General features: G+C 37.3%; 1 protein-coding gene across 4 annotated transcripts in view; it reads left to right on the top strand.

Moving 5' to 3' along the window:
- Positions 1-26,830, top strand: part of lyst (lysosomal trafficking regulator) — a 299,712-nt gene that overhangs the window by 22,442 nt on the left and 250,440 nt on the right. For all 4 annotated transcript variants that reach the window (XM_039737860.1, XM_039737864.1, XM_039737863.1 and 1 more), the window contains exon 3: positions 21,829-21,920. In XM_039737860.1, coding sequence (XP_039593794.1) covers positions 21,829-21,920 — 92 coding nt within the window. The remainder of the gene's footprint in view (positions 1-21,828; positions 21,921-26,830) is intronic.

Here is a 26,830-nt window from a genome sequence, read left to right as displayed (position 1 = left end):
TACATGTATAATTATAATAGAGTGAACAATTTGAAAAACATCACAGTAATTCATTGCTGTAATCATTTCAAGCTTTTGTATATGCTGAAAGTTTAAAAAAGAGGGGAAAAAAACATTTTATAGTGTTTCCAAGCTATAGAAAGTACATGTTAGTGTGGACATTTGCCAGCAAAAGATCATTTCTGTTGTAAATAATTGATTCATATAGTAAGAATTTTCTCAGTTTTGTATTGCTGTTTGCAGTTTTCATTCACTATGCTAATTTATAGAAAAAAACAACAAAAAAAAAATCCTTTCAGTTCTTTTTCCACCACAAATTAGCTTTATTTTGTGTTCTTAGTGAAAAAGTTGACAGTTTTAATATTGTACTAGCGTACGGACAAGTTTAGTTGTTATAATTTAAATGTAGACTAGGTGTAGTTTCATGAGATTACTTCTTGAATTACCTTAGCAGGACAGTTAGATATCACTCTGTCTATAGTTGTTCAATTTTATTTTCAAAAGTAATGACTATTCTTCTACAGGATTTATGTTAAATAAATAATGGATTACTTCATGACTAGCAGTTAAGAGAAGAAATCTTTTTATATTTAAAATTCACATTTCTAGTCAGATGCAGGTTGCTGCAAAATTTATCAGGGTGTACTGCTTTGCAGTTTATGTTTATTATCTGTTTATTTAAGAGCTGACCTTTTGTTCTTTCATATTAATATTGCAAATGTACTGAGATTTATGGTATTGTAGAGTTGGTGATCATGCTGTGGGGATACCCTCTAATGGTTTGGGTAACTTTAAACAGTGCACACCCATCATTTTCTTATTAGGAGGACTGTCAAGTATAAGAACAAGCAGAGAAATAGCAGAATAGTTAACAACATTTTGTTTTATTAACCCAAAATGTATTGATAAAGCAAATTTCTTGATCGACGGACATTGAGAACATAGTTACATCTACTTTAATCAGAAAGAATATCAATCTGCAGGGTTTCCTCCTGAAACTAGATTTTTTTGCCACTAAGCTGTTGTGCAATATTTTAGAAACCTGTGAAAGAATCACTTTCCTCACTTAGTTGTTCACGGCCTTTCGGTTGATCTTTAGGATCTTGAATCTTGGACCAAGAACACTGTAATCTTGTGTATGATAGTGGGAAGGACTTTTTCTTTGAGTACCTGTAGTTAAAAAGGTCATGCACAAATGTGAGTCGGGTTTTTGGAATCAGCAAATCTTGATTTGCCAGGATTCTTTATTTTGGAAAACTATAGCGCCACTAAATGATTATCTGTCACCCTCTAACTCCTCACATACTGTGGTAGAAACAAATATTGTGCAGCTGTTCAGCACATCTATGTGAATGCCCTCCATTCTACCCAGTTGTCCCGTCTCATGGAACGGTTGACCAATTTCTCAATATTGTTTGCACATAGAATTTTATCATTGCTGTCTTAGCTAGTCTTACATCCTTGAATCAATGTATGTAGCATGGCACCTGCAGGTTTTCTTAAGTAGGAAACTAAGGATTTACTTTTGTCTATTAATCCCTTCCTATCTTATACACATTTCAGGTGCATCGTTGTCCTGAAAGGTGTTTTGGTGACATGAACACTGAATCAGACATGCAGCAGTTTCCTCTTTTTTATCAGGGTAAATAAATAGGCATATATTAATGTTTAGATTTGTACATTTTTAAAGCTTTCTCAAGCTATAAAATGTTGTAAAATAGTAAATAAATGGTGACTTTTAACATTTTTTTGTTTATAATGTTGGCATTATACATTTCTGCCAACATCAATATATACAAAAGCAAAGATCGTAATAATTTGCTACTCTTCCAAACCTAATAGGTTTAGTATTTTGCCTTTAGCCTAGCTTTAAACGGAGATCCAAAGTGCCTTAGAACAAAAGAATATTTGAATTTACAAAGTAAATTACAGTAAACAGACAGTCTACACTATATTGTAGCATTTTACAAAATAAATTCACGTTTTTTTATATGTGTGTGACTGAAATAGTTATATGTAAATGAATTATATAAACATTTTTTCCTTTGTTCATGTGTTTTGATTAAGGAATACTTAGTCTTCACAGGATTTTCTGTAGTTAAGCATTCTGGTCCTGAATAGTGCATTGTTCATAAACCGTAACTAACTTTAGCCTAGTGTCCTCCCTGTTTTTGAGAGGTTATCTCTCATAACATTTAAGCATGTGACACTTGCATAAGTACTTTTACAAAAACAGTTGCAACCCCTTGTGTGTACAAGATTTATCTTTTTTTTTAAGGGTAGACAGAATAAAAACACTGTTGTAGACTGAGAAAGGATCTGTTGTTTTAGTAGAACTGAGAAGATAATAGTTCACCAGTAGTCACACCTAGGCAATTCAGTGTAATAGTTCTTCTGGTGTTTGTTGCTGATGAGGCAGAGGAACTGGTTATAGCCACAGGGTGATTGCCCAAAATAATTTTTGATTCATAATACTGAACAAAGGGAAACGTGACAGAACAAATGATTAGACCCTCCCCTACAACTACAAAACTAAAATCAATATCTAAATGCATGATAAAATGTACATTGTCATTGGACCAATAAGTCACTATTAGGCCATTATTCTGTAAAGAAATCTTTTTGATTTAATTAGTACCTCTTTTTCTATTACTTTTTTGTGATATTTTTACGCTTGCAGGAATTGTAACTCAAGCCAAGCATCCAACCTCATAGGCTTTTAAGATAATTAATGAGAATATACTTTGTTTTACTTATATATACTCAGCAAAAAAAGAAACATCCCTTTTTCAGGACTGTGTATTTCAACAATAATGTTTTAAAAATCCAAATAACTTTACAGATCTTCATTGTAAAGGGTTTAAACAATGTTTTCCATGCATGTTCAATTAACCATAATCAATTAATTAACATGCACCTGTGGAATGGTCGTTAAGACCTTAACAGCTTACAGAAAGTAGGAATTTAAGGTCACAGTTCTAAAAACGCAGGACACTAAAGAGACTCTACCGACTGTGAAAAACACCCAAAGAAAGATGCCCAGGGTCCCTGCTCATCTGCGTGAACGTCATTAGGCATGCTGCAGGGAGGCATGAGGACTGCTGATGTGGCTAGGGCAATAAATTGCCATGTCCGCACTGTGAGACGCCTAAGACAGCACTACAGGGAGACAGGAAGGACAGCTGATCATCCTCGCAGTGGAAGAGCCCGGATCTCAATCCCATTGAGCACGTCTGGGACCTGTTGGATCGCAGGGTGAGGGCTAGGGCTATTCCCCCCAGAAATGTCCAGGAACTTGCAGGTGCCTTGGTGGAAGAGTGGGGTAACATCTCACAGTAAGAACTGACAAATCTGGTCCAGTCCATGAGGAGGAGACGCACTGCAGTACTTCAAGCAGCTGGTGGCCACACCAGATACTGACTGGTACTTTTGATTTTGAGCCTCCCTTCATTCAGGGACACATTGTGAAACATTTTTAGTTTGTCTTATGGTGTTGACTCTTTTAGTGTTCATACAAATATTTACACATTAAGTTTACTGAAAGTAAAAACAGTTGAAAGTCAAAGGACATTTCTTTTTTTGATGAGTATATTTACAACATAATTATTTTAAGTAATATGAAAATGATTTAAAAATGAAAAATCCAGGATTGATCTCTACTTTATACCTTAGAAACTTGCAACAGGGATCAATAATTTTTTTTGAATATATTTATAAGATCACCAAATCCAAGTAAGGTAAAATCTAATATTTTACTGCAGGTCTTGGGCCTTTGTACAGTTTCTGGTTGCATGCTCAGGAATGTCTTGACCAGGTTTAAAATATACTTTAAAAAATGTACAGAAAATCTTAAACCTTTAGCTTTTTTGCCTTTATGTGCTACTTTATTGTACAATTTACAGTCCTCTCACAAGTTTTTTGTAACTTTGAAAAATTCTTCAGTTACTAAACAGTGTCAGTTAACTTGTTAGTGCTTTTTTCTGGTCAACAGAAGTTACCAAGGCTTTTACATTTGATTTCAGGAAATTCTAAACTTTCAAAAGTTAGCTAATATTATACTTGCTGGATATATATGATGCATCCAGCTATCAACCTAAATAATTTCTGAATGTTTCATTTTAGCTTGCATGCAACTAAGTACATCTGTAATCTTTCCACAAAGTGGATTCCAGGAAAGAATTTTAACCTGAGCCAGAGAAGAAGATACAGTAACATTCAAATGTAATACATTTGTAAATGATGCTTTGAAATCTTGTAATAGTGTAAGTTGAAGGAAAGTTTCCTTCCCTGTTAAATTGTACAGGTTTGTGCTGTGAAGTGTTGCTATTAGGTAGAAAGTCTCTTAGTAATTTAGGGTTATATGTGGCCATGACTGATTGTGCATAATGTCACAGGTGCACATTCTAAGTAGCAGACATAGCAGTATATTTGTAGTTGGTCACCTTTTGCAAGGGTGAAATCTAGAAGAGTAGCTGATCTTTAAAAATAATATATATATGTACTTCAGTGCAATTATTTTTCTGTCTTTTTAAAAGAAAAGTTGATAGTTTTATGTTTTGGTTTTAATAGAATAAGGGCTAGGACATTAGTGGCTGCAAAAAAAGAGAATTTCAGGATTTTGCTTGTTTTATTTGTGACATTGATCCCTTTTTTCTGTTGTCTGTCCTTTTAGTCACAGCTTACTTTTTTCCAATACACATTTTGCTTTTTCTTTTATGGAACAGCAGTCTATTTTGGTTTTTGTTTTTCTGCAAGATATTTTCAAGCAGTGTCTGTTCAGATTTCCTGGAGTGCAGTGTATTTCTGAGCATGTCCATCCAGTTGTTATAACAACACCTGTTTGGCAATAAAGAAAACCAAAAAGTTCTATTGAAGTTATTAGTCTGTTAACAAGGAGTGATTTGGTAACCAAAATGCCAAAACAGGATATTGAAGTTGTTCAAAAAGCAAAATAAATTGCTGTGTACAAGTATTTACATTAGTGTTGGACTGAGGTGGAAAGCAGATGCCAAATTTTTGCAAATCAGTGTTAAATAACATGGTCACTATGGCGATGCATGTTGCAGCAAGATTCGCAAAATGGCCCAGATGATGACATCAACAAGATAATTTAAAAAAAATAAGAATTATTTGAATCTGATATAAATAAAACAAGGACAAAATTACCTTTGTAGCTGTTTTGGGCGTTACATCTTTTACATAATTAGAAAACATTGGATATCTACAGCCTCAATGTCGTCAGATTGGAAAGGAGAGTAACAGATATTTGAACATGATATAGTAATTTACACCAAGCACAGCACCTTCTCTAGATAGCTTGTAGCAGCTTCATGCATGACTCTGGTTTGTTCTGCTTGCTTGTTTAGTGCATGCTCAAATATGAAGGTGGTATACAGTGGTGTGAAAAACTATTTGCCTCCTTCCTGATTTCTTATTCTTTTGCATGTTTGTCACACAGGTTTGGATTTTTTTTTCTCCCTAAATAATAAAAACCATCATTTAAAAACTGCATTTTGTGTTTACTTGTGTTATATTTGACTAATGGTTAAATGTGTTTGATGATCAGAAACATTTTGTGTGACAAACATGCAAAAGAATAAGAAATCAGGAAGGGGGCAAATAGTTTTTCACACCACTGTAAGTGGTTGTTCACCTGATGACTTAATGTGCCTACCAGACAGGCAAAGAGGTTGTAGTATAGTTATTCTTAGTTGAATTAATTAATAAAATTAACTAACCTATCCTATCTAGTTGTTTTTTGCTAAAGAAAAGAAATATATTATTTTCCAGGATGATGATAGTGGGAGTTTCCTTACAGATTTTTGATTTGTGCACCTGGCAAAAACTCCAAACTTAAAACTTTTTTGATATTAACACAGTATTTGTAGCATAATCAAGAAATAATATTTGCACTCTGCAATGTTAATTAAATATGGAGTGTGATGCCATGCATCCATGACTGGAAAAAATAATGTTATTTGTATCCATTGTCTATATTTGTGTATTTGTCATAGCAGTTGAATGCTTACACGTTTCAAAAATTGAAACAATAAAGCTGTATGCGATTTTCAAGATATTTCATAGTTTTAAAGAATACTTCAAGCTTGTGAATTAAATTTATTGGAAAGTGTAACTGCACATTTTTATGTCATTTTCTGTTACACTTTCTGTTACTGGTATAGTATAAGATCTTTAAAGCATTTCTCAAAAAAATAATTGATAAAATGTTACCTGGAAAAATGATTGTGTATAACTGTATGAAGGTGTCTGGACAACATTTTTGTTCAGTTTTCACAGAGGCACATCTCTTTTATTTAAGTGCTCTGTTTCTTTAGCTGTAAGCATTCACTGTTTAAAGTCTTGAGAAGATTAGCAAATAGCTTTTTGTTAAATAAGGCAATGTGGTCTGAAAGGAAGTAACAATGATGTAAGTAAGCTGCAACATGTGACACAGTTTTTGGTTGTGCTCCAGTAACCTCAGTACTCGGGGGCAATTTTTGAATCTGACTACTTAGCCTTCTCTTTTGAAGTGCTTTAATGTAGAAAGCAAAAAAATTGGGACTTTGTGGTTTATGATGAATGTTATGTTTTTATATTAAATACTGTGACTTAATAGGTTTAGTGAATAATTCACTCTACTTTTGTTTGAAATTTGACACTTGCAATCTTTCCTTACAAACTGATTCAGTAAAATGTGTTGATCTGGAAAAGTCATGATTCCATTGCCATAGCGATGCTGTTTTAAAAAAGTAATGTTATGAAAAGTAGTTTTCTTTAATTCATTGACTTGTCCTGCATTTTAAAAGATCCTATATCCCTGGCAGTGACTTGTTTTATTTTATTTTTTCTCCTTTGAAGTAGGTGGAGCTGGACCTGATCCAACTCCACCCCTTGGACTGTTGGTTCTGAAATTTTGCATTTAACTAATATACAGTCTGTAGCTAGCCAAAACTCACTTTGTGGTGATAAGAACATCTTGTGTTGTGAACATCTTGGAGTTGGTCTCGTCTGTTGCGAGAGATGGACGTCTGAAGTGGAGCTCCGCTAGCAGCGGTGTTATTTTTCATATTATTTGCTTATTATCCTGAGATATCTTGTATTTATTCAACCTGAGAGGGACTGCTACAGTATATGTAAGCACATATAAATATGGCCAACAAGAAAGGGGGTCCAAAGAATCAAGACTAAAGCTACATCCAAGCTTCGATCAGCAAGCCCTAGCTCGAGATACGGCTTCTCAGAAACAGACCTGGATCAGATGGGCGAAAGTACAGACTCCTCTGGACCACGGTCCGCTACATCGCGCCGGCTGAGAGCGAAAAGGGAGCGAGGTGCAATCGTGAGTGCAGATCTGGATAGCTCGCCGATCGGAGAAGATCACCTTAAGCTGGAAAGGGCCTTGAAGTCCGCGGCTTCAATTACGCAACTACGCAAGCCGGAGCAGCAGGGACACCGGCTTCAGCAGAGCCTGCTGCTTCATCTTCGGTAAAAAAAAGCACAATTGAACTATCTGAACTGAAGGTGCTGCTCGCTGAGCTTACGCAAGATATAAAGAAAAGCGAGAAGGCTAATGAGAAAGCAACGGCAAAGGCACTTGAGAGACTGAAACAGGATTTTAAACAGGAGATGGAAAGGCTGCGTCAAGAGGTGCAACTTGAGCGACAGGTGCTGGGTAAAATTGAAGAGCGCATTCAGGTCAAACTGAGCACGCTTACTGATCAATTGGAGGATCTCAAGGAGACATTCACGATCGGATTGAAATGGCGAAAAGGCAGCTGCCAGTGCCGAGGAAAAGCAGTTAATGTCAGCTCAATGCAAAAACTCGGAGACAGACTGGCTGCTTTGGAAGATGGGAGTAGAAGGTATAATGTCAGAATTGAAGGTCTGCCTGAGAATCGAGAAAGTTCAAACCCTGTGAAATTCGCAGCTGAACTTTTTCTAAAATAATCGGGAGGACTTTAAAGCAGAATCTGAGATAGCAGCGCTTATCACAGACGCTGATCAAACACCGTAGACCCGACCAAGATCTTTTATAGTTCGCTTTGAACGATTATCATTTAAGCTAGAGGTGATGGCACTCCTCAGAAAAAGGAAGATATTATATATGAAAATAACCACATTCGTATCTTCCTGACTTCTCTCCAGCAACAGCTACTAAACGCAGCCTTCTATAACATTAAACAGCGGTTACGGCAAGCCAGCGTCAAATACAGCCTCTGTATCCGCAAAACTGAAAGTGGAATGGCAGGGTCAATTCTATGTCTTCGCTAGCAAGGAAGAAGCAGAAAAGAATTAAGAAAGCTGATCCCGGACTATTCTGATACATAATAGTGAGTCATGGCGTAATGATATAGCAAGGATTAATAATCTACTGTCTGATCTATTTGTTTTAAAATACGGGTTTTATCAGCATATATTCTCATTATTACTTATATTCTCATTATTACTTAGTATTACTAGGGCTATCTGTTTATGTTTTATTGTGCTTAATTATTTTTTTTTTTTTTTCTTTTCTAATTATTTTATCTTACCCTAAACGAGACTGTTCAATATCATACCCTTGGTTTATTGTTATTGCTATTACTGCATTAAGACTTGTTATGCTTATTCTGGACACATTTTAACACCATCACCCGGGTTTATTATCTGGGGGTATCATCTTAATGCACTAAAATTGCTGAAGACTATATATATATTTTAAGTGCAAAATTCTTTTTTTTTTTTTCTTTTAAAGACTATATTGGTAACAGATATCTCTATCTTTTAACCCTAAAGCGCCGCTGCATGGGGCTTGTTTTGCTTTGGACGTGCTCTGTCTCTGGGTATGTCAGAGGACTGGGACTATGTGAAGTGGGTTTTAGCCTCACTTGGGGAGGCAAAAAGGGAGGGTGGGGGGTTAAGGGGGGGAGAGAAAGAGAGCAGGCTTGATCTATACCTAATCTATCCTCTCAATCTTTATAATTATAACTACCAACGTAATAATAAGCTGCATGGCAACAACTCTAGGGGAAATAGGAAATTAAGACCAAAATGTCTCACTTCCAGTTAAGACTATAAAATGACATCAAAAACTCAGAATCAGTGTCTCCATGATGGGACAGTTAACTTCGTAAGCTGGAATGTTAAAGGCCTGAATCACGAATTAAAGAGAAAGAAAGTACTCTCTCACCTAACAGGTCTAAATGCTAAAATAGTATTTTTACAGGAAACCCACTTACTAAGCAAGGATCAGTTCCGCTGCAAAAGACTGGACTGGCCAAATGTTCCATTCTAGTTTTACAAAGAAAACTAGAGGTGTGGGAATTCTCATACATAGAACAGTACCATTTGTAGCATCAGATGTAGTATTGGATCCTGAAGGGAGATATGTAATGGTCATGGGAGACTTATCTAACTGTAAAATGATTTTGATAAATGTTTATGCACCTAATGTTGATGATAAGGAATTTATACAAAATTTATTTGCATCCATTCCCAATCTGAACACTCATAAAGTTATAATGGCTGGGGACTTTAATTGTGTTTAAATCCACTTTTAGATAGGACTTCCTCCACAGGGGAACGTATCTAACACTGCAAAGATAATTACAAAGTTTATAACTGATCACAACTTATCAGATCCCTGGAGGTTTTTAAACCCAAATTCAAGAACATATTCTTTCTACTCACCAGTACATCATTGCTACTCAAGGATTGATTACTTCTTTATAGACAATAACTTCTTGCCTAAGATTAAATCTTGCAAATACGATGCTATTGTTATTTCTGACCATGCACCTATGATCTTGGAGCTAAAATTACTAAGCCCCATACACTCACCCGCAGATGGCCTCAACCCGCTTCTATTAGCTGACGAGAATTGTACTGAATTTATATCCAAACAAATCAAATTCTTTCTAGAGACAAATACATCCCCGAGATCTCTGCAGGAATACTCTGGGAAACTCTTAAGGCCTTCTTAAGAGGACAGATTATCTCATATCTTTCCCACAGAAATAAATCCGAAGCCAAGAAAGTAGCAGAGATAAAAAGCGAAATTACTAAAATAGATGAAGAACATGCCAGACTACCAAGCGAGACTCTACATAGGAGGAGGCAGGCTCTACATTCAGAATTAAACCTCTTGACAACTAAAGAAACTGAACAACTAATTTACAAATCCAGACATCATTACTATGAACATGGAGAGAAAGCTAATAAGCTTTTAGCTCAACAAATTCACAAGCAAGAAGTGCAATGCAATCTCGTAATTACTAACACGAATGGAGATAAAATCATCGAACACAAAAATATAATGCACACTTTCAGAGACTACTATAAATCCCTATATACTACTGAGTTTAAAGAAGACAATACACAATCTAATGCATTTCTGGATACATTACAGATACCACAAATAGACGCTATTAGTGTGGAGGAAATCAGAATTACTAGATGCTATAAAGTCACTCCAAGGTGGAAAAGCAGCAGGCCCTGATGGCTACCCTGCAGAGTTTTACAAGAAATTCTCCGCTCAGCTAGCTCCCTCCTATTAGCAACATTTACAGAAGCCAGAGATAACCAATCTCTTCCACAAACCTTTCGCCAAGCACTAATCACTGTCTTTCCAAAACAAAATAAGGACTTATTACAATGTGCATCATACAGACCAATTTCACTTCTGAATAACGACGTTAAAATACTCTCTAAAATCATAGCTAGAAGGATGGAGAAAGTGCTCCCTCGTAATATCACAAGACCAAACTGGATTTATTAGGGGCCGACACTTATCTTCAAATCTTCGACGCCTGTTTAATGTAATATACTCACCAACTAAATCAAACACCCCAGAAATATTATTATCATTGGATGCAGAAAAGCATTCGACATGATTGAATGGAAATACCTTTTACTACATTGGAGAAGTTTGGGTTTGGCCCAACATTTGTGCATGGATTAAATTACTGTATACTAACCCAGAAGCTTCAGTTTGCATCAACAACATTTGCTCAGACTACTTTAAACTAGAACGTGGCACTAGACAAGGATGCCCTTGTCACCACTGCTGTTTGCATTGCCATTGAACCACTGGCAATACATTGTCGAAATACTGATCAGATAAAGGGGATTAGCAGAGAAGGACTGGAACAGAAAATCTCATTATATGCAGATGACATGGTACTGTATATATCGGACCCAGAAAATTCTGTGCCTGCAGTCTTAGCAGCACTCACAGAATTTCAAAAGATCTCTGGTCTCAGAATTAATCTGAATAAAAGTGTACTCTTTCCAGTGAATTCTCAAGCATATAATATTAGATTAGACACCCTAAATCATTGCAGAACAGTTTAAATACGTAGGGGTAAACATCACAAGTAAACATAAAGCTCTTTATCAACAAAATGTCGCAGTCTGCATGGGAAAAATTAAACAAGACTTGCATAGATGGTCAACCCTTCATCTCACACTAGCTGGAAGAATTAACACTGTTAAGATGAATATTCTTCCTAAGCTCCTTTTTTATTTCAAAACATCCCAATATACATTAATAAATCATTCTTTAAGCAATTAGATTCAACAATAACTTCATTTATTTGGAATTCAAAACATCCATGCATCAAAAGAGCGACCCTACAAAGACAAAAGGCAGAAGGTGGCATGGCTCTACCTAACTTCCAGTTTTATTACTGGGCAGCAAATATACAGGCGATAAGAACCTGGACAGAACATTTTGTGTGAAACCTGCATGCTATCTTTTTAGATGTTGCCTCATAGAAATTGTGCTCTAATGGTCTGCTAATTTAGCATTACAGCATTGACAAATAACTGCATTTTCTTTTAAACCACTGACATTTTCTAAGACTTTCAGCTGGGACCTTCATCCATACAGTATTTGCTTTACACCGTTTTTATCACATTTCAATCACATTTTATCATATTTTAATTGAAGTTATTTGTGACACTCCTTATATATAATATATTTAATAATATACCCACCCACATAACCTCAACAACTGTATTTATCATTGTAAAGTGAAATATTACATTAACATATCAATGCCAGCCTAGCTTAAAACTGAAAGTAATCAAAGAGACTACAGTATGTACAGTAATTCACCTCTGTTTTTGATTTTGTTATTCCTGTGTTCTTTGGTCAGAAGCTTTGTAAACATTTAATAATGTAAAATATCACAATATTTAAGATGTTTTAAGAACTTGCCATTTCTATATGCCAGATGATGATTCCCCCAGATTTTTGGATTTTTGTTGTGTTATTGGCTTTTAATCTTTTGAATGTATATTTATATACATATCTTTGTGTTTCTGCTGGCAGCCTATCCTTTGATGCTTTATGTCCTGGTGCACTTTGTTCTTCTTTGGACATGTAGGTCTTCTCAGGCATTTTTTCCAGAACAAGCCAGTTTCGTTTATATTAAATATTTGGTCTGGCAAATAACCTCCCTGATCAATAATATCTTCCAGTATCTTGGGAAAATCACTTGCAGCACATACATCAGCATTCACTGCTTCACCTTGAATTTTAATATTATGCAAATTTGGTCTTTCTTTAAAGCGGTTGAACCAATCCCTACTTGCCACAAATTGTTCATTTTAATTGCCTTAACTTGTTGTGTGAGCAGCTTTTAAATCATTAAAAAGGCTTTGAGCCTTTTCTTGCACTAAAGAAAGACTGATAGGCATATTACGCTGATTTTGGTCTTCAATCCAAATTATTAACAGCCTTTCCATCTCAATAATTAAACCACTGTGCTGCTTGGTAATTTTTGTAGCACTCATTGGAGTACGGCCTTTCACATGCTCCATTATTCTACCTTTATCTTTTAAAATTGTTCCAATTGTTGACCTACTGTAACCAAGTGCTCTGCCAATGAATGGTGGAGTTTCGCCTCTCTCTGACCATTTTATTATCTCTACTTTATTTTCCATGGTGATGGGTTTTCTCTTCTTTACTTTATCACCAGAACTTTCATCAGATTTGCGTTTCAGAGACGTTGTTGTAGGGTGAAGAAAAGGTTACAAATAGCTCTTCTGCACAGCGCTGTACCATGGCGGGAAGGCACCTGATGTGCTGATGAGGGACAACTTCCTGCTGTTTATGTAGCAGTGCTGCCTGTAGCGTCCGCCCACTGAGAATGAATGGGGCAGCCGTTTGTGGTTAGCAGGCAGTGAAATGCCCTCCTCCGCTCCATCCAGGCTGCGTCCAGTCAGGAACAGTAGCTGCAGCAGCATAGTGGGCGGGCAGCGAACCACCCCATTAAGCCTCCGTCCTGTACACGAGCGATAATTGTGGACCTGGTGACTATGGACCATGGGTCACCGCTTGCTGCTGGGAGCCACCCGAGTGGAGACTACACTGCGTGAGCAGCGAAATCGCTCCCTCCAGCCTTCGTTCATCTACCGCTTGCAGCGTCCCCAGGCTGAAGATGACGGAGCGGCAGTTACTGAGGCGCATGCATTTCAGCTGTGATCCCATTCATATGTCATAGGTCGGATGTCTGTAACCTGGGGACTACCTGTATTATAAACAGGATGTATAAGTTTACAGATGGCACTTTATCAGGTAGATTACAAAATATCAGTGACAACAAAAAAAGGATGAGTCTTGGCCAAAATTCAGATTTGAGTGTATATGTAGAAAATGATGAGCAGCATTGTTGGTCTGTGGTTTACACAACTGTCTCATAGTTAAAAAGAGACCAGGTTTGAATCTTGTCCCAGTCCACTCTCTGCAAGGAGTTTATGCTTTCCTGTAAGATGTTCATGTGTTGTTCTCCAGTAAATCTAATATTCCTGTCACATCCTAAAGACAAGAGAATTAGTCTAATGTAGACTGATAAATGATAGACTGGTATATTATGTACAATTCTTTATCTTAGCATCTAATGTTGCTGGTTCAGCTTCCATATCCCTGTAATGTGACAATAGAATGGTTCAAAACATGGATGGATGTAAGACCGAATTGTAATGTAAATGAATTTTAAGAGTTAGAGTTGAGATATGCCTCTAACTTTGTATTTAATTGATTTTTCTTCACAGGAAAATCTTTACTTTTTCCCTTGTGTGGCTACTTACACACGCAGCTCTTCACAAACTAATTAGACTATAAAAGTATATCTATAATTACATAATGTATAGATAAACAGTTGGAATGTACAGTGGTGTGAAAAAACTATTTGCCCCCTTCCTGATTTCTTATTCTTTTGCATGTTTGTCACACACAATGTTTCTGATCATCAAACACATTTAACCATTAGTCAAATATAACACAAGTAAACACAAAATGCAGTTTTTAAATGATGGTTTTTATTATTTAGGAGAAAAAATCCAAACCTACATGGCCCTGTGTGAAAAAGTAATTGCCCCCGAACCTAATAACTGGTTGGGCCACCCTTAGCAGCAATAACTGCAATCAAGCGCTTGCGATAACTTGCAATGAGTCTTTTACAGCGCTCTGGAGGAATTTTGGCCCACTCATCTTTACAGAATTGTTGTAATTCAGCTTTATTTGAGGGGTTTCTAGCATGAACCGCCTTTTTAAGGTCATGCCATAGCATCTCAATTGGATTCAGGTCAGGACTTTGACTAGGCCACTCCAAAGTCTTCATTTTGTTTTTCTTCAGCCATTCAGAGGTGGATTTGCTGGTGTGTTTTGGGTCATTGTCCTGTTGTAGCACCCAAGATCGCTTCAGCTTGAGTTGACGAACAGATGGCCGGACATTCTCCTTCAGGATTTTTTGGTAGACAGTAGAATTCATGGTTCCATCTATCACAGCAAGCCTTCCAGGTCCTGAAGCAGCAAAACAACCCCAGACCATCACACTACCACCACCATATTTTACTATTGGTATGATGTTCTTTTTCTGAAATGCTGTGTTCCTTTTACGCCAGATGTAACGGGACATTTGCCTTCCAAAAAGTTCAACTTTTGTCTCATCAGTCCACAAGGTATTTTCCCAAAAGTCTTGGCAATCATTGAGATGTTTCTAGCAAAATTGAGACGAGCCCTAATGTTCTTTTGCTTAACAGTGGTTTGCGCCTTGGAAATCTGCCATGCAGGCCGCTTTTGCCCAGTCTCTTTCTTATGGTGGAGTCGTGAACACTGACCTTAATTGAGGCAAATGAGGCCTGCAGTTCTTTAGATGTTGTCCTGGGGTCTTTTGTGACCTCTTGGATGAGTCGTCTCTGCGCTCTTGGGGTAATTTTGGTCGGCTGGCCACTCCTGGGAAGGTTCACCACTGTTCCATGTTTTTGCCATTTGTGGATAATGGCTCTTACTGTGGTTTGCTGGAGTCCAAAAGCTTTAGAAATGGCGTTATAACCTTTACCAGACTGATAGATCTCAATTACTTCTGTTCTCATTTGTTCCTGAATTTCTTTGGATCTTGGCATGATGTCTAGCTTTTGAGGTGCTTTTGGTCTACTTCTCTGTGTCAGGCAGCTCCTATTTAAGTGATTTCTTGATTGAAACAGGTGTGGCAGTAATCAAGCCTGGGGGTGGCTACGGAAATTGAACTCAGGTGTGATACACCACAGTTAGGTTATTTTTTAACTGCATTTTGTGTTTACTTGTGTTATATTTGACTAATGGTTAAATGTGTTTGATGATCAGAAACATTTTGTGTGACAAACATGCAAAAGAATAAGAAATCAGGAAGGGGGCAAATAGTTTTTCACACCACTGTATGCTAACATCTATTGTCTGAAAGTGGAAGGGCTTTTACAAGATAAATAAGTACAGTGTCAATAAATAGTATTCACCACTTTGGTAGGTTTCACATTTTATTTTTATACAACATTAAATCACAGTGGATTTAATATGGCTTTTGAGCAACAGAAGACGCTTTTAATGTCAAAGTGAAAACATATCTTTGAAAAGTGGTCTAAATTCATTACAAATATTAAACACTATATAGTTGATTACATAAGTATTAACCCCATTATTTAAAACACTTAAATCATCACTGGTGCAGTCAGTTGGTTTTAGAAGTGGAAATCACTGTGATAGTGCCGGTTGGCCCCATGCTACCGGGTAATCCCGGGGACCCACTTGGACCAGCTACTACTGATAACCTACCTGAGGATGAGCCAACGAATGAGGACACAACACACATAGCAAGGGGTAGGTGTATAAAGTGTATCAGTGCGTTTACTGAAAACAATCCAAGTATAGTGCTTCAGTCCAATAAATAAATAATTCAATTAAAATGAGTCTATGTGGAGGTTAAATATCACAATAAATAAATCCATTAAAAGCGAGAATAAAAACACAGACACGAAACTGTTCTTTACAATTCAGAGCCGTGTTGTCTTCCTTTTAAAACTGACTTCTCTCCATCTTTCCCTGATCGGGCTCTGCAGCATGAAACATCCATCAAGTAGGTGCAGATAACCTTTTATTCTGTCCCATGTCTCCACAACCAATCCCACTGCGTTTCACACTGAGCTCTGCTCCATTTGCAATACCTGGTTCCTCCCAGCAAGAGTGCATTGTACTCCCACTGCTGCCATTTGCTGGCTCTTCCGAGTGAGACCACACCCTGAGCATAATGGCAGCTCCTGCTACATGGTTGCCCAACAGGAGCAATCCCACAGCCTCCTCCTGCGTTGTCTGTCACACGCTCCTTCCTGGTGCTCCCGTTCCTGTCTGCCTGTCTACTTCCTCCCATCTTGCACCAGCTCTTGCTCACTTCTACCTCTTTCTCTCCATTCCTCTCTTTAACCTCTCCTCTCTTTCTTTTTCCTCTCGGTTTCCTCCCACCAGCTCCCCCTTATATGCATCCATTGTCATTGTGCCTCACTCGCACGCAGAAAGTGGATGAAGCAATTGGGATAGACTGCACCCTGAGGTGCAGGTGCATCTCGCCCCAGTTACTTCACCAATCTCCTAGATGCTAAGCCACAGACCTGCTATACCACAATCACTTGTCTGTTGTCAAGGGGTTTGAGTTCACTGCAGTATAAATGAACCTTTATCTGGAAGATCCAGCTTGTGGTGAGACAGTATAGGTAGCCTAACCTATACACTAAAGACAAACAAACCATACATTTCAGTGAAAGTGTGATTGAAGGACAATTCAGAGGATGGAGACGAAAATAATTTAACCACTGAATAACCAAATCCAAATGAATTAGTAAGAAATGGAAGGAGTGTGGCACAGCTATAAATTTGCCTAGAGCAGGCCATCCACAAAAACTGAGTGATTTTACAAGAAGACGACGAGTAAGGGAGCCCACCAAGAGACATACAATAACTCCAAAACAGTTGATGAGACTGGAGAGAGTATTCAGACAACAACTCTTGCCCAGGTACATTTGCAATTTATTGTTTAAAACAAAATAAAAAACAAGCACATGACATCTTCAGCTAGAAGATATTTCTGTGGTCTGAGGAGACCAAAATTGAGTTTTTTGGCCATCCATAGAAATGCCATGTTTCCACTGCACAATATCAAAAACACACCATCCCCACCATGAAGTATGGTGGGAAGCAGTATCATGGTTTCAGGATGAATCTACTGATAATTTGTGGCAGGACTTGGAAAAAAACTGTTCACTCATGATCCTCATAAAGCCTGAGAGATTTTCCAAGTAGATTTGTAAAGAAAAATGAGGAAGAAATTAATGTCTGTACAGTACAGTATGTGCAAATCTGACAGAAACCTGCCGTGAGGCTGTCATGGCTGCTTACTTTTGTCGCATAACCTTCATATGTTATACAGTTGTATGCTCAAAACATGCATTTTTTGGCAAAATTTGTTGATTAAAAATTTCCTGGATAATCAATGCACATCATAAACAGGAAACTCACTCCCATAATGCTGCACTTTTGAATTTAGTGGTCAAAAAGTCTTATACTTTGTGATAAAGTGGACTTTTGTATTTGAATGAAATTAGTACTAAGCAATTTGTTTTCATAGTTTTTATTTTATACAGTACTTTAAAAACATTTAATTTTGTATTATTTTGATTTCCCCTCCAACCCCAAATTAATACATTAATCACGTATAAATTGTGTACTTTTCCTAACAGCATAAATGTAGAAACCAACCAAAACCTCTCCCCTACACCTCTTTTGGCTGAAAGGGTTAACCAAACCAAAAACTTGGTTTATAATGCCTAAATTATAACATTGTTTTTTCTGAAACCACAAATGAGTACTATTCACTGTTTACTTCTTCATTTTAGTCTTAGGCAGGAATTAAAACCACTAAAGCAGTTATGGTATTTTTGAAATGAAACAATGTAGCAGCATATTCTTACATTAGGGAAAGCAATATAAATGTGTCATCTGAAGTAAATTATGCACAAGTAGGAGTAGCTTGTAGCCACTAATAGTCCCCAGCACTCGAACTAATACAAAAGTATTTAAAATCAAATGGTGAGGTCAACTTTACCCCTTTTTTCTGCACCACTTAATGTGCAGTAAATTGTTTTTTCTCTTTCTCTTCACATAGTAGTGCTTTAGCATGACCAGGCAATAAAGATGGGTGGGTAGGTCCAGAGGCAAGTATGACATAATAGATGGTACTAAGATGAAACCCTCACTGCCAACTTATAGTATTTACAGTATGTCCTAGGGCAACAAGAAATTCCATAAGGTACAATTTATCAGTCATCACCAGCTCTCTCATAACAAATATAAAAATGTAAGAAAGTGTGACCTGGTTTTAGTCTGTGACAAGAAGATAAAATATAAATGGTAGAACAGCACATGGTACTACACACTAATATATATGTGGCTAGTCTACAATGGTATGAAAATGTTCTGTTTCATAAAATCTTTCTAAATAAAAGTTTATTTGAAAACACCCACATTGGTCAGTTGTTCAGCACATAATGCTTCGAAACATGAGGAAAATCTCTATTGATGTGACATGTAATTCACTCACAGAAGATCAGAATCACAGTGTGGTTTGACATGTCAGGGGTCTATGGCATGTATTGCCACATGTACAGGATATTTTTTAAAAAATAGTGCAGCACAGGACTTGTGAGTATAGGTGTGCACTGTGCAGCTTAAATGGAAAGCTGCAGAGTGCTTAATGGAGAAATGGTCTACACATGCATAAGACCAACTGGCTCAGCCACCTCTCAGTAACACTCTGTGGATTGTTGAGGTGGCTCCTACATTCACAAAAGTATAAATGGTTTGAGGTGGTTAGAGAAAGGTAAGGGATAAGAAATTGAGGAAAAAAGAGAACAAAATTGGGTTGGAGCCAGTGCAAGTGGAAGGTGGTAAAGCATTCCAGGGGCTCCTTTTGAGCTTAGCACTAGAATTACCAGAGCCTACGAAAAAACTCGTAAATCTGTCCCACCTTAAATCGCTTCTTAAAACCGTTCTCACCTCTCCACCAGCGTCTTTTGTTAATCTAAATGTGCTGATAAAAGAAAAGCTGCAAGTAGCCGGCTATTCCATCCCCCCACTGACTTAGAACATGCACAAACTTCTCCCAGCTCATGCCTTGATTGATTTTCTGGGAGTGAAGTGGAGTTTTAGAGTGGAAATAGTAGATCGTTGTTTGGAACACACGCATTTCATGTCTGTTCCGTTTCTACAGTAATATGTGTAAACACATTGTTAAAACAGAAACGTTTTTTATATTCTAGTAGTAGATGACAAAATGTAGGCATAAACTATATAATGTATGAAGCCTGAAGTCCAAATATCAAAGAAATATTTTCACAGAAGGTACAAATCTAACACAACAATTGCACTTTTATTCAAAAATATAACTGCAGAAACAAAAAGCCGTCTTAACATGCGATATTGACACTTGTTTATTATGACTGCCTCCGTGGCGCAGTAGAATCAGCTGCCGACTGGGAATCAAAAGGTCGCAAGTTCGATCCTGAACCACTCCGTTTTGAGAAGTAAACTGCTCGTAGTCTTACTATTTTAGAATAAAAACATACATTTGATTTCAGTAACATTTGTGCGATGATGTTTTCACATGTATTGTCTCTTTCTTTCAAGTGTGTAATAGAAACCACAGCATAGAGAGAAATGCAGTATTATTTGAAGATGAACAGCGTCCGATCAGCTGTAAAAGTATGGCATTTCTAAATGTTTGCTTTTTTTCAGTCTGATTCTCTCAGTCAGACTGTATATTTGTCTCTTATTCAGTGCATGCAAGAACATACAGGTGGCCATATGCTGTATGCTACAACATGCTGGCGGTGATCAACGCACATTTTAAAAAAAGAAAGAGACAAATATATGTGACATTTTGAAGAAATTATTTTTTATGACATGATTTACTTTTATGTATTTACTTACTCCCTAAAGCCTAAAGTCACAAGTAGTGTGCAGAGGGCATGCTCAAAAATGTGTGTAACGCCACGAAAAGTGCCTGCTGACACTTTAGTATGCAAGCAATGGTATGTGCATTCTTGCTCCGATGTAGAAGGGAGCTGAGTTTACCTCTGTTACAGCGCGTCTATGTGAAAACAGCAGTATCAGATGCGGGGGTGGGGTGTGTTTGGGTTCGTGAACGCGGCCAAGATAATAAAACTGACGAATAAGAAATAAAAATAAAAAAGCTAACCTTTACAAGTATCATAAATTATACCAGCTGTTACAGACTGAAATCAAATGTTATGTTTTTATTCTAAAATAGTAAGACTACAAGCAGTTTACTTCTCAAAACGGAGTGGTTTAGGATCGAACTTGTGACCTTTTGATTCCCAGTCGGCAGCTAATTCTATTGCGCCACAGAGGCAGTCATAATAAACAAGTGTCAATGTCGCATGTTAAGGCGGCTTTTTGATTCTGCAGTTATATTTTTGAATAAAAGTGCAATTGTTGTGTTAGATTTGTACCTTCTGTGAAAATATTTCTTTGATATTTGGACTTCAGGCTTCATATATTATATAGTTTATGCCTACATTTTGTCATCTACTACTAGAATATAAAAAACGTTCTGTTTAAACAATGTGTTTACACAGATTACTGTAGAAACGGAACAGACATGAAATGCATATGTTCCAAACATTGATCTATTATTTCCACTCTAAAACTCCACTTCACTCCCAGAAAATCAATCAAGGCATGAGCTGGGAGAAGTTTGTGCACGTTCTAAGTCAGTGGGGGGATGGAATAGCCGGCTACTTGCAGCTTTTCTTTTATCAGCACATTTAAATTTAACAAAAGACGCTGGTGGTAAGGTTAGAACGGTTTTAAGAAGCGATTTAAGGTGGGACTGATTTACGAGTTTTTTCGTAGGCTCTGGTAATTCTAGTGTTAAAAGCAGGAGTGACAGAGTGCTCTGTGGTCTTGCAGACACCTTTGGAGGTCGCAGGAAAAAGGAGTTGGGCTTGGATTGTCTCAGGGATGCCTTAAAGAAGGTGGCTGCGGGGAAGTCATTGGTGGGACTGCATTTGCCAGTGTCTGATTTTTAACCTTCGTTTTAACTGTTATTTGTTACTTCATTTTATTGCGTTATTAGGTTTCTCACACAAAACTGTTTAAAGATTATTTAATGTCAACTCTGTGGACAGAATTTTGCTTTGGTCACATTCTTAGTTTTTAATAAAAATCTCTTTTGCGCCGTAACTATTATTTGCGATCTTATTTGTCCTAGTCCATCTTGGTTATGACCATCTATGTCCTGGGAAATGGAAGAGGCCCATGACTGCCGGCACCTAGTGCATCACAGGCAGAGATTTGCAATTAACAGGGATGCTAAAATGCATACTTTGTTACCAAAAAATAAATCTGCAGTACTGAATTAGTGTTGTTTATCTTAGGTTTTTGAAGCCATTGTAATGTGATGAAAGCTCATACAATGAACTCAATTTAACACTAATAATGTTGTTTTTTGTTTGCAGGCAAGCCTTGAATACTTGGAGAAGTTCCTCTGTGTATTTCACTATTCCAGGCATATAGGGAATCTCGATCTAAATGATGTGTTAAAGTTCTGGTAGGTGAAGCTATGATGTTGATTTTTAAACTTTCTTAATTTTTCACCTAATAAGTTAGTTTGTGTCTGCAGTTTTCAAAATGATTTTATTTTGCATATATTGTAAGGTGCCTTATTTGAACTTTCAAGTGTCATTTTAATGCAGGTCCTTATAAGTAACATAGCACCGAAGTCTATGATATGGGAATTTTAAATACAAATTAAAAGTAAACAAGAGACCATAAATTCAAAAAGGATAAATATGGGTTTTGTTAAGAATAGTCTCATTAAATTCACAGCAGCACCTTACAATCTTATATTAACTAGCCATGTGTGCCCAACTATGTTGCGCATGTTAAAGTTTTCTGTGAAGGGCTCCCTGTTTAAACGCGGCTGCTAGACGTGAACTGGGCCCTTCGTCGCACAGCATTATGATTTTTTATAAGGGAAACAAAATTACAAAAGAAAACCCTTGGACATTGATTCGACATTTAACGCCTACTCGGAATCACTGTCCGAATAGTAATTATGTGGTAGTGTAGGAGCATTTCTGCTTCTGTCTGTTCACAGTCCGTCTCGTTTTCACAACGCTATCGTTTCCTGTCATGATGTCTTCTCAACCTTCCTCCAATCTCGCAGGTTGCTTTGTGGCAATCCAAAGAGTAAAGCAATATACACAGAGCAATGGTTATAAAATGGGGACACATAGGTATCCAGGCTCTTTAAAGCATAAATAGGGATCACTTCACTGACATGTGAGCAAGCCACGGTACAACCGTGAGACGCACAGCACTCGCCGGCTACAACGTAACAATAATAATTTCCAGAACATACTGTTACGTTGTCATTCATTTTACCCACAGTCTTTCTTTCATTCATATGTTACGTAGGCACCTACCTTTTATCTTCGGCAATCTCATTCTCTAAGCAGGCCTCAGAAGCTAACCAGCGTAACACTGTCCACCACCCCTTTCGTTATTCCGGCACATTGACATCTGTGAGTAACAACAACGCACTAAACTGGAAGGTGGTCTACGCATGCGTGGAATTCGCGGACAAACAAAGATCAAGATCTAAATGAAGATCTCTTTAGTTATTTAAAGCACAACAATTTGTTTAGTTTGAATGTCTGTGTTTTGAGGTGTGACTGGTGTACTACAGTCTTCAGTAGTATAAGCCTGTAGGAGATTCTTAATGCAATGCCTATGTTTTAGCTGTCTCTCTACTGCCATCTAGTGCTGCTTCTTCTAATTTATTCGCGGACAAACAAAGATCAAGATCCAAATGAAGATTATATATAGAGATGATAGAATATGGTTGTCTGTTTTCCAGAACATGTTTATTGATTCATTATTGTCACATGTGCAGAGTACAGTAAAATTTCTACTTGCACATGCTAATCAATGTGAAACAAGTTGCCACTCTTAGGTGCTATTACTATTGAGTATAACCTCTTTAACGCAAAAGGTCTGTCTTCCTTACTTGGACAATCTCAGAACATATTTGTCATTAACAGACAAGAGTAACTTTTTGTGGAGAATGCCATCCCAAAGTGCTTTACAAGTTCAGAGCTGTAGTACAACTGTTCATATGTTATCCCATATACAGTATTATGGATGGCCAGTGATTAAAGTGACAAAAAGTTGCTAGAGAACAATCCAGGTAACAACATGCCATGTAGGTGTAGCCACTACGATGGGCAAAATAAATGGTGTAGAAGGCCTTGAAGCTCTGGTAGGAGATCAAAACACCTAAGATATTGTGAGTTGTACATGACTACATCTGTTTTTAGAATACTGCAAAGGCTTTCCATCACATCAATTGTGTATTGCTCTTTTCAATATTTCTAACTGTCAACATTACTGAAAATCCTCTCAGCTGTAAGTGAAACTAATTAGAGGAAATAATAGAAACTGAGTTCCCATGACATGACCAAAAAAACTCCAAGATGACATATTTTCAGAGGAATCGCTACTGTGATTTGGAACTGTTCTCATTACTAAAGAGGTTAAAGGTCAGTTAAACAAAGAACCTGTGTCTACAGATCAAAATAATTGCTTTTCCACTACAAAGTAATTCAGTTCTACAACCCCTTATTCTGCTTTTCTAAAATTAAAAAAGTTCTAAAATTAGCACATTTTCCAGAGGTGGCTACTTTAACAATATTTTTAATAATAATACACTTTCTTAGGACATTGTGAGCATACAATTGGATGGCTTGCAATCTGGATTCTGCAACATGAGTAATGTAAGATTTTTTCACGGATGTTTTTGGTATAGTTTGCTGTTGTCCAGCATTGCTCACCACAGAGCCATGTTCTGTTAGACACTTGATACATGGTGTTCTGTGTGAAGCCTTGAGAGAGTTCAGCCATCACTGCATTCTACATGGAATAAGTAAAATATAACACACAGCATTTGTGGGTGGAACATTCCTTCAAAATCTTTCTGGTATATTTAAATGTCTTTCAGAATTTGATAAAGTGGCTAAGTATAAAACTAACTGTGCTACATTTGCTCTTTCTCCTTGCCCATCATTTTCTTTTTACCGCTACACTTGCCTAGCAATTCATGTATTGGAGATTTAAGTAGATTATCTGACTGCCAGTATAAATTACCATCATATACATATGGAGGTTTAGAAATCTTTGTGGACAAAATTAAATGTCATTTAAATATCACTGCTGTTGAAAAGAAAAAAAAACATTTAATTTCATTAGTTTTATACATCTCCTTGCTTCATGTTCATTGGTCTGGCTAGAGTTAAGTTCACTGATTTCTATAATTGCTTTTGATAGGAAGAAACCAAAACATAAACACACAGTACTCCTTCATGTGTGGGACAAGGCAGGGGTATTTCTCATTGGTCTGCAGGTCTGTCTCTAAGCCTTTCTGATTGCTACTTGAAAGTGAGGATTGAATTTCTTTGCTTTTTCATTATGATTTAAGTTTGTAAGCTCCTTGTCAATTTTATTTTGTCCTGTTGTACCACATTAAACAATTCTAAACACTTTTGACCTGTTGTCTTATTTAGAGGTACTTTGGTCAGTCATCGCCCAACCCGCTATATCCTAACACAGGGTCACGAGGGTCTGCTGGAGCCAATCCCAGAAGCACAGGGCGCAAGTCAGAAACAAACTCCAGGCAGGGCGCCAGCCCACCGCAGGGCACACACAGACACACCAAGCACACACGGGACAATTTAGGATCGCCAATGCACCTAACCTGCATGTCTTTGGACTGTGGGAAGAAACAGGAGCACCCAGAGGAAACCCACGCAGACACGGGGAGAACATGCAAACTCCATGCAGGGAGGACCCGGGAAGTGAACCCAGGTCTCCTTACTGCGAGGCAGCAGCACTACCACTGTTCCACCATGTCACCCCAGGTACTTTGGTGCAATTCCAAATTCAAATATTTAAGTTAATGAACATAGGCACTATATAATTGAAAACTTGTGTGTGTGGTATGGTGTTGTCACTATTTTTTGTTCTATTATTTACAGCTTCAATTTTTATTAAAATAGAATCACTTCTCTGTTCTAGTCCCATTATCTAGCCATTCTCTTTATTAGTAATTTTGTAACATCTTTCACTGCCATTAATAAAAGTACTTCTACTCTATAGTCTATTTACAAAACTTTCCATTAGTCTCAGTCTCTCCTCTCTGTAAAATCTGCACTAGGGAAATTCCTCCTTCTGTTGCTGTAATACTGTTATAGTACATTAGTTTCAGAAAAAACAAACTCTCAATTAACTCACTTGCTTTACGGAATTGAATGACTTTAATCCTTGATCTGTTCTATTAATCACTCTTAATTTGTTTACATTTCACACCTTATCAATATGTCACAGGGATTACTTCAAATCCCATTTTCTTCACTTTTTTGTTTTTAACCCATATGCTTTGATCTTGTTCTTGTACTTTGTCTGTCTTTACAGTGTAGTTTTCGTTTATCTCCTCATATCATTATTTCATTAAATACAACTTTTCTTAGATTATTATATTTTGAGCTAATGATTATTTTCCAGGTGGAAATCCCAAGGATTGATCATTAGTCATTATTGCCAAACATTCTTTTATAATTTTATTTATTTGGAGTTTTCTACAACATCCATAAGTTGGTCATTTGTAAAAACCCTACTTGCTTAGGCGACTAAGGCTTTTCTGGGCAATGACCCATGACAATTTCTGCCTAGGCTTATTCTATTTCACCCTGCAGATCTTTAAGGTTTTGGTGGTAGGTTTAGTATATTGGATTGCATAACTTTTATCCTTTTTCTGTTTGATCATTAGAAGGGGAAAATAAGTTTGTTTCTCATTTTCTTTTCTTGAGTCTGTCTCCTTTTTATGAATACTGTTGTGTTTTTTCATTGGCTTATTTGTATTGTTTCTTGTTGTTTTTGAACTAAAAGCCTAGTTTGCAAGAAACAAAAAAAATCTACACATTAGGATCCAGGTTCGGTTCACTGAGGTAACAGAATGCAGCGCATTTTAAATTAGTTGTCCATTTGGAGTGAATTAATACTCTTAGCATTTTATCCTTTTTCTGTTTGTTTTAAGCAATACAGATATAGACTTTCAGGCTTAGGCTCAGTTCAGGTCAGGTTGGGGAGCATGCATTGGTACAGTGTGTTTCCACACCCACCACATGATGAAACAGCTTGGGATCCTGGTTGGCAACCCCCCAGGCAGACTCATGGTTCAGTCCCACCCTCTGGAAATGACCACCTATCTGCCAAAGCCAGGTGTTACGGGGATATCTCCTTGGCCTGGTCTAGTCACTCAGGTCCTCAACTGTGAGGATCCTGTGAGCCGGGTCGCCCTTGGGGAATCGTGCCACTTATCTATACTGTAGTGCAGTTAATGACGCTCCCTCACAATGCAGGTAATGTGCCTCATTCAGGACTGTATGAGCAACAGCTCATTCG

The sequence above is a fragment of the Polypterus senegalus genome, chromosome 16 (genome assembly GCF_016835505.1).
Source record: "Polypterus senegalus isolate Bchr_013 chromosome 16, ASM1683550v1, whole genome shotgun sequence".
NCBI lineage: Eukaryota > Metazoa > Chordata > Cladistia > Polypteriformes > Polypteridae > Polypterus > Polypterus senegalus.
The sequence above is the reverse complement of the archived record's forward strand: the minus strand, read 5'-3'. Positions and strand labels throughout refer to the sequence as shown.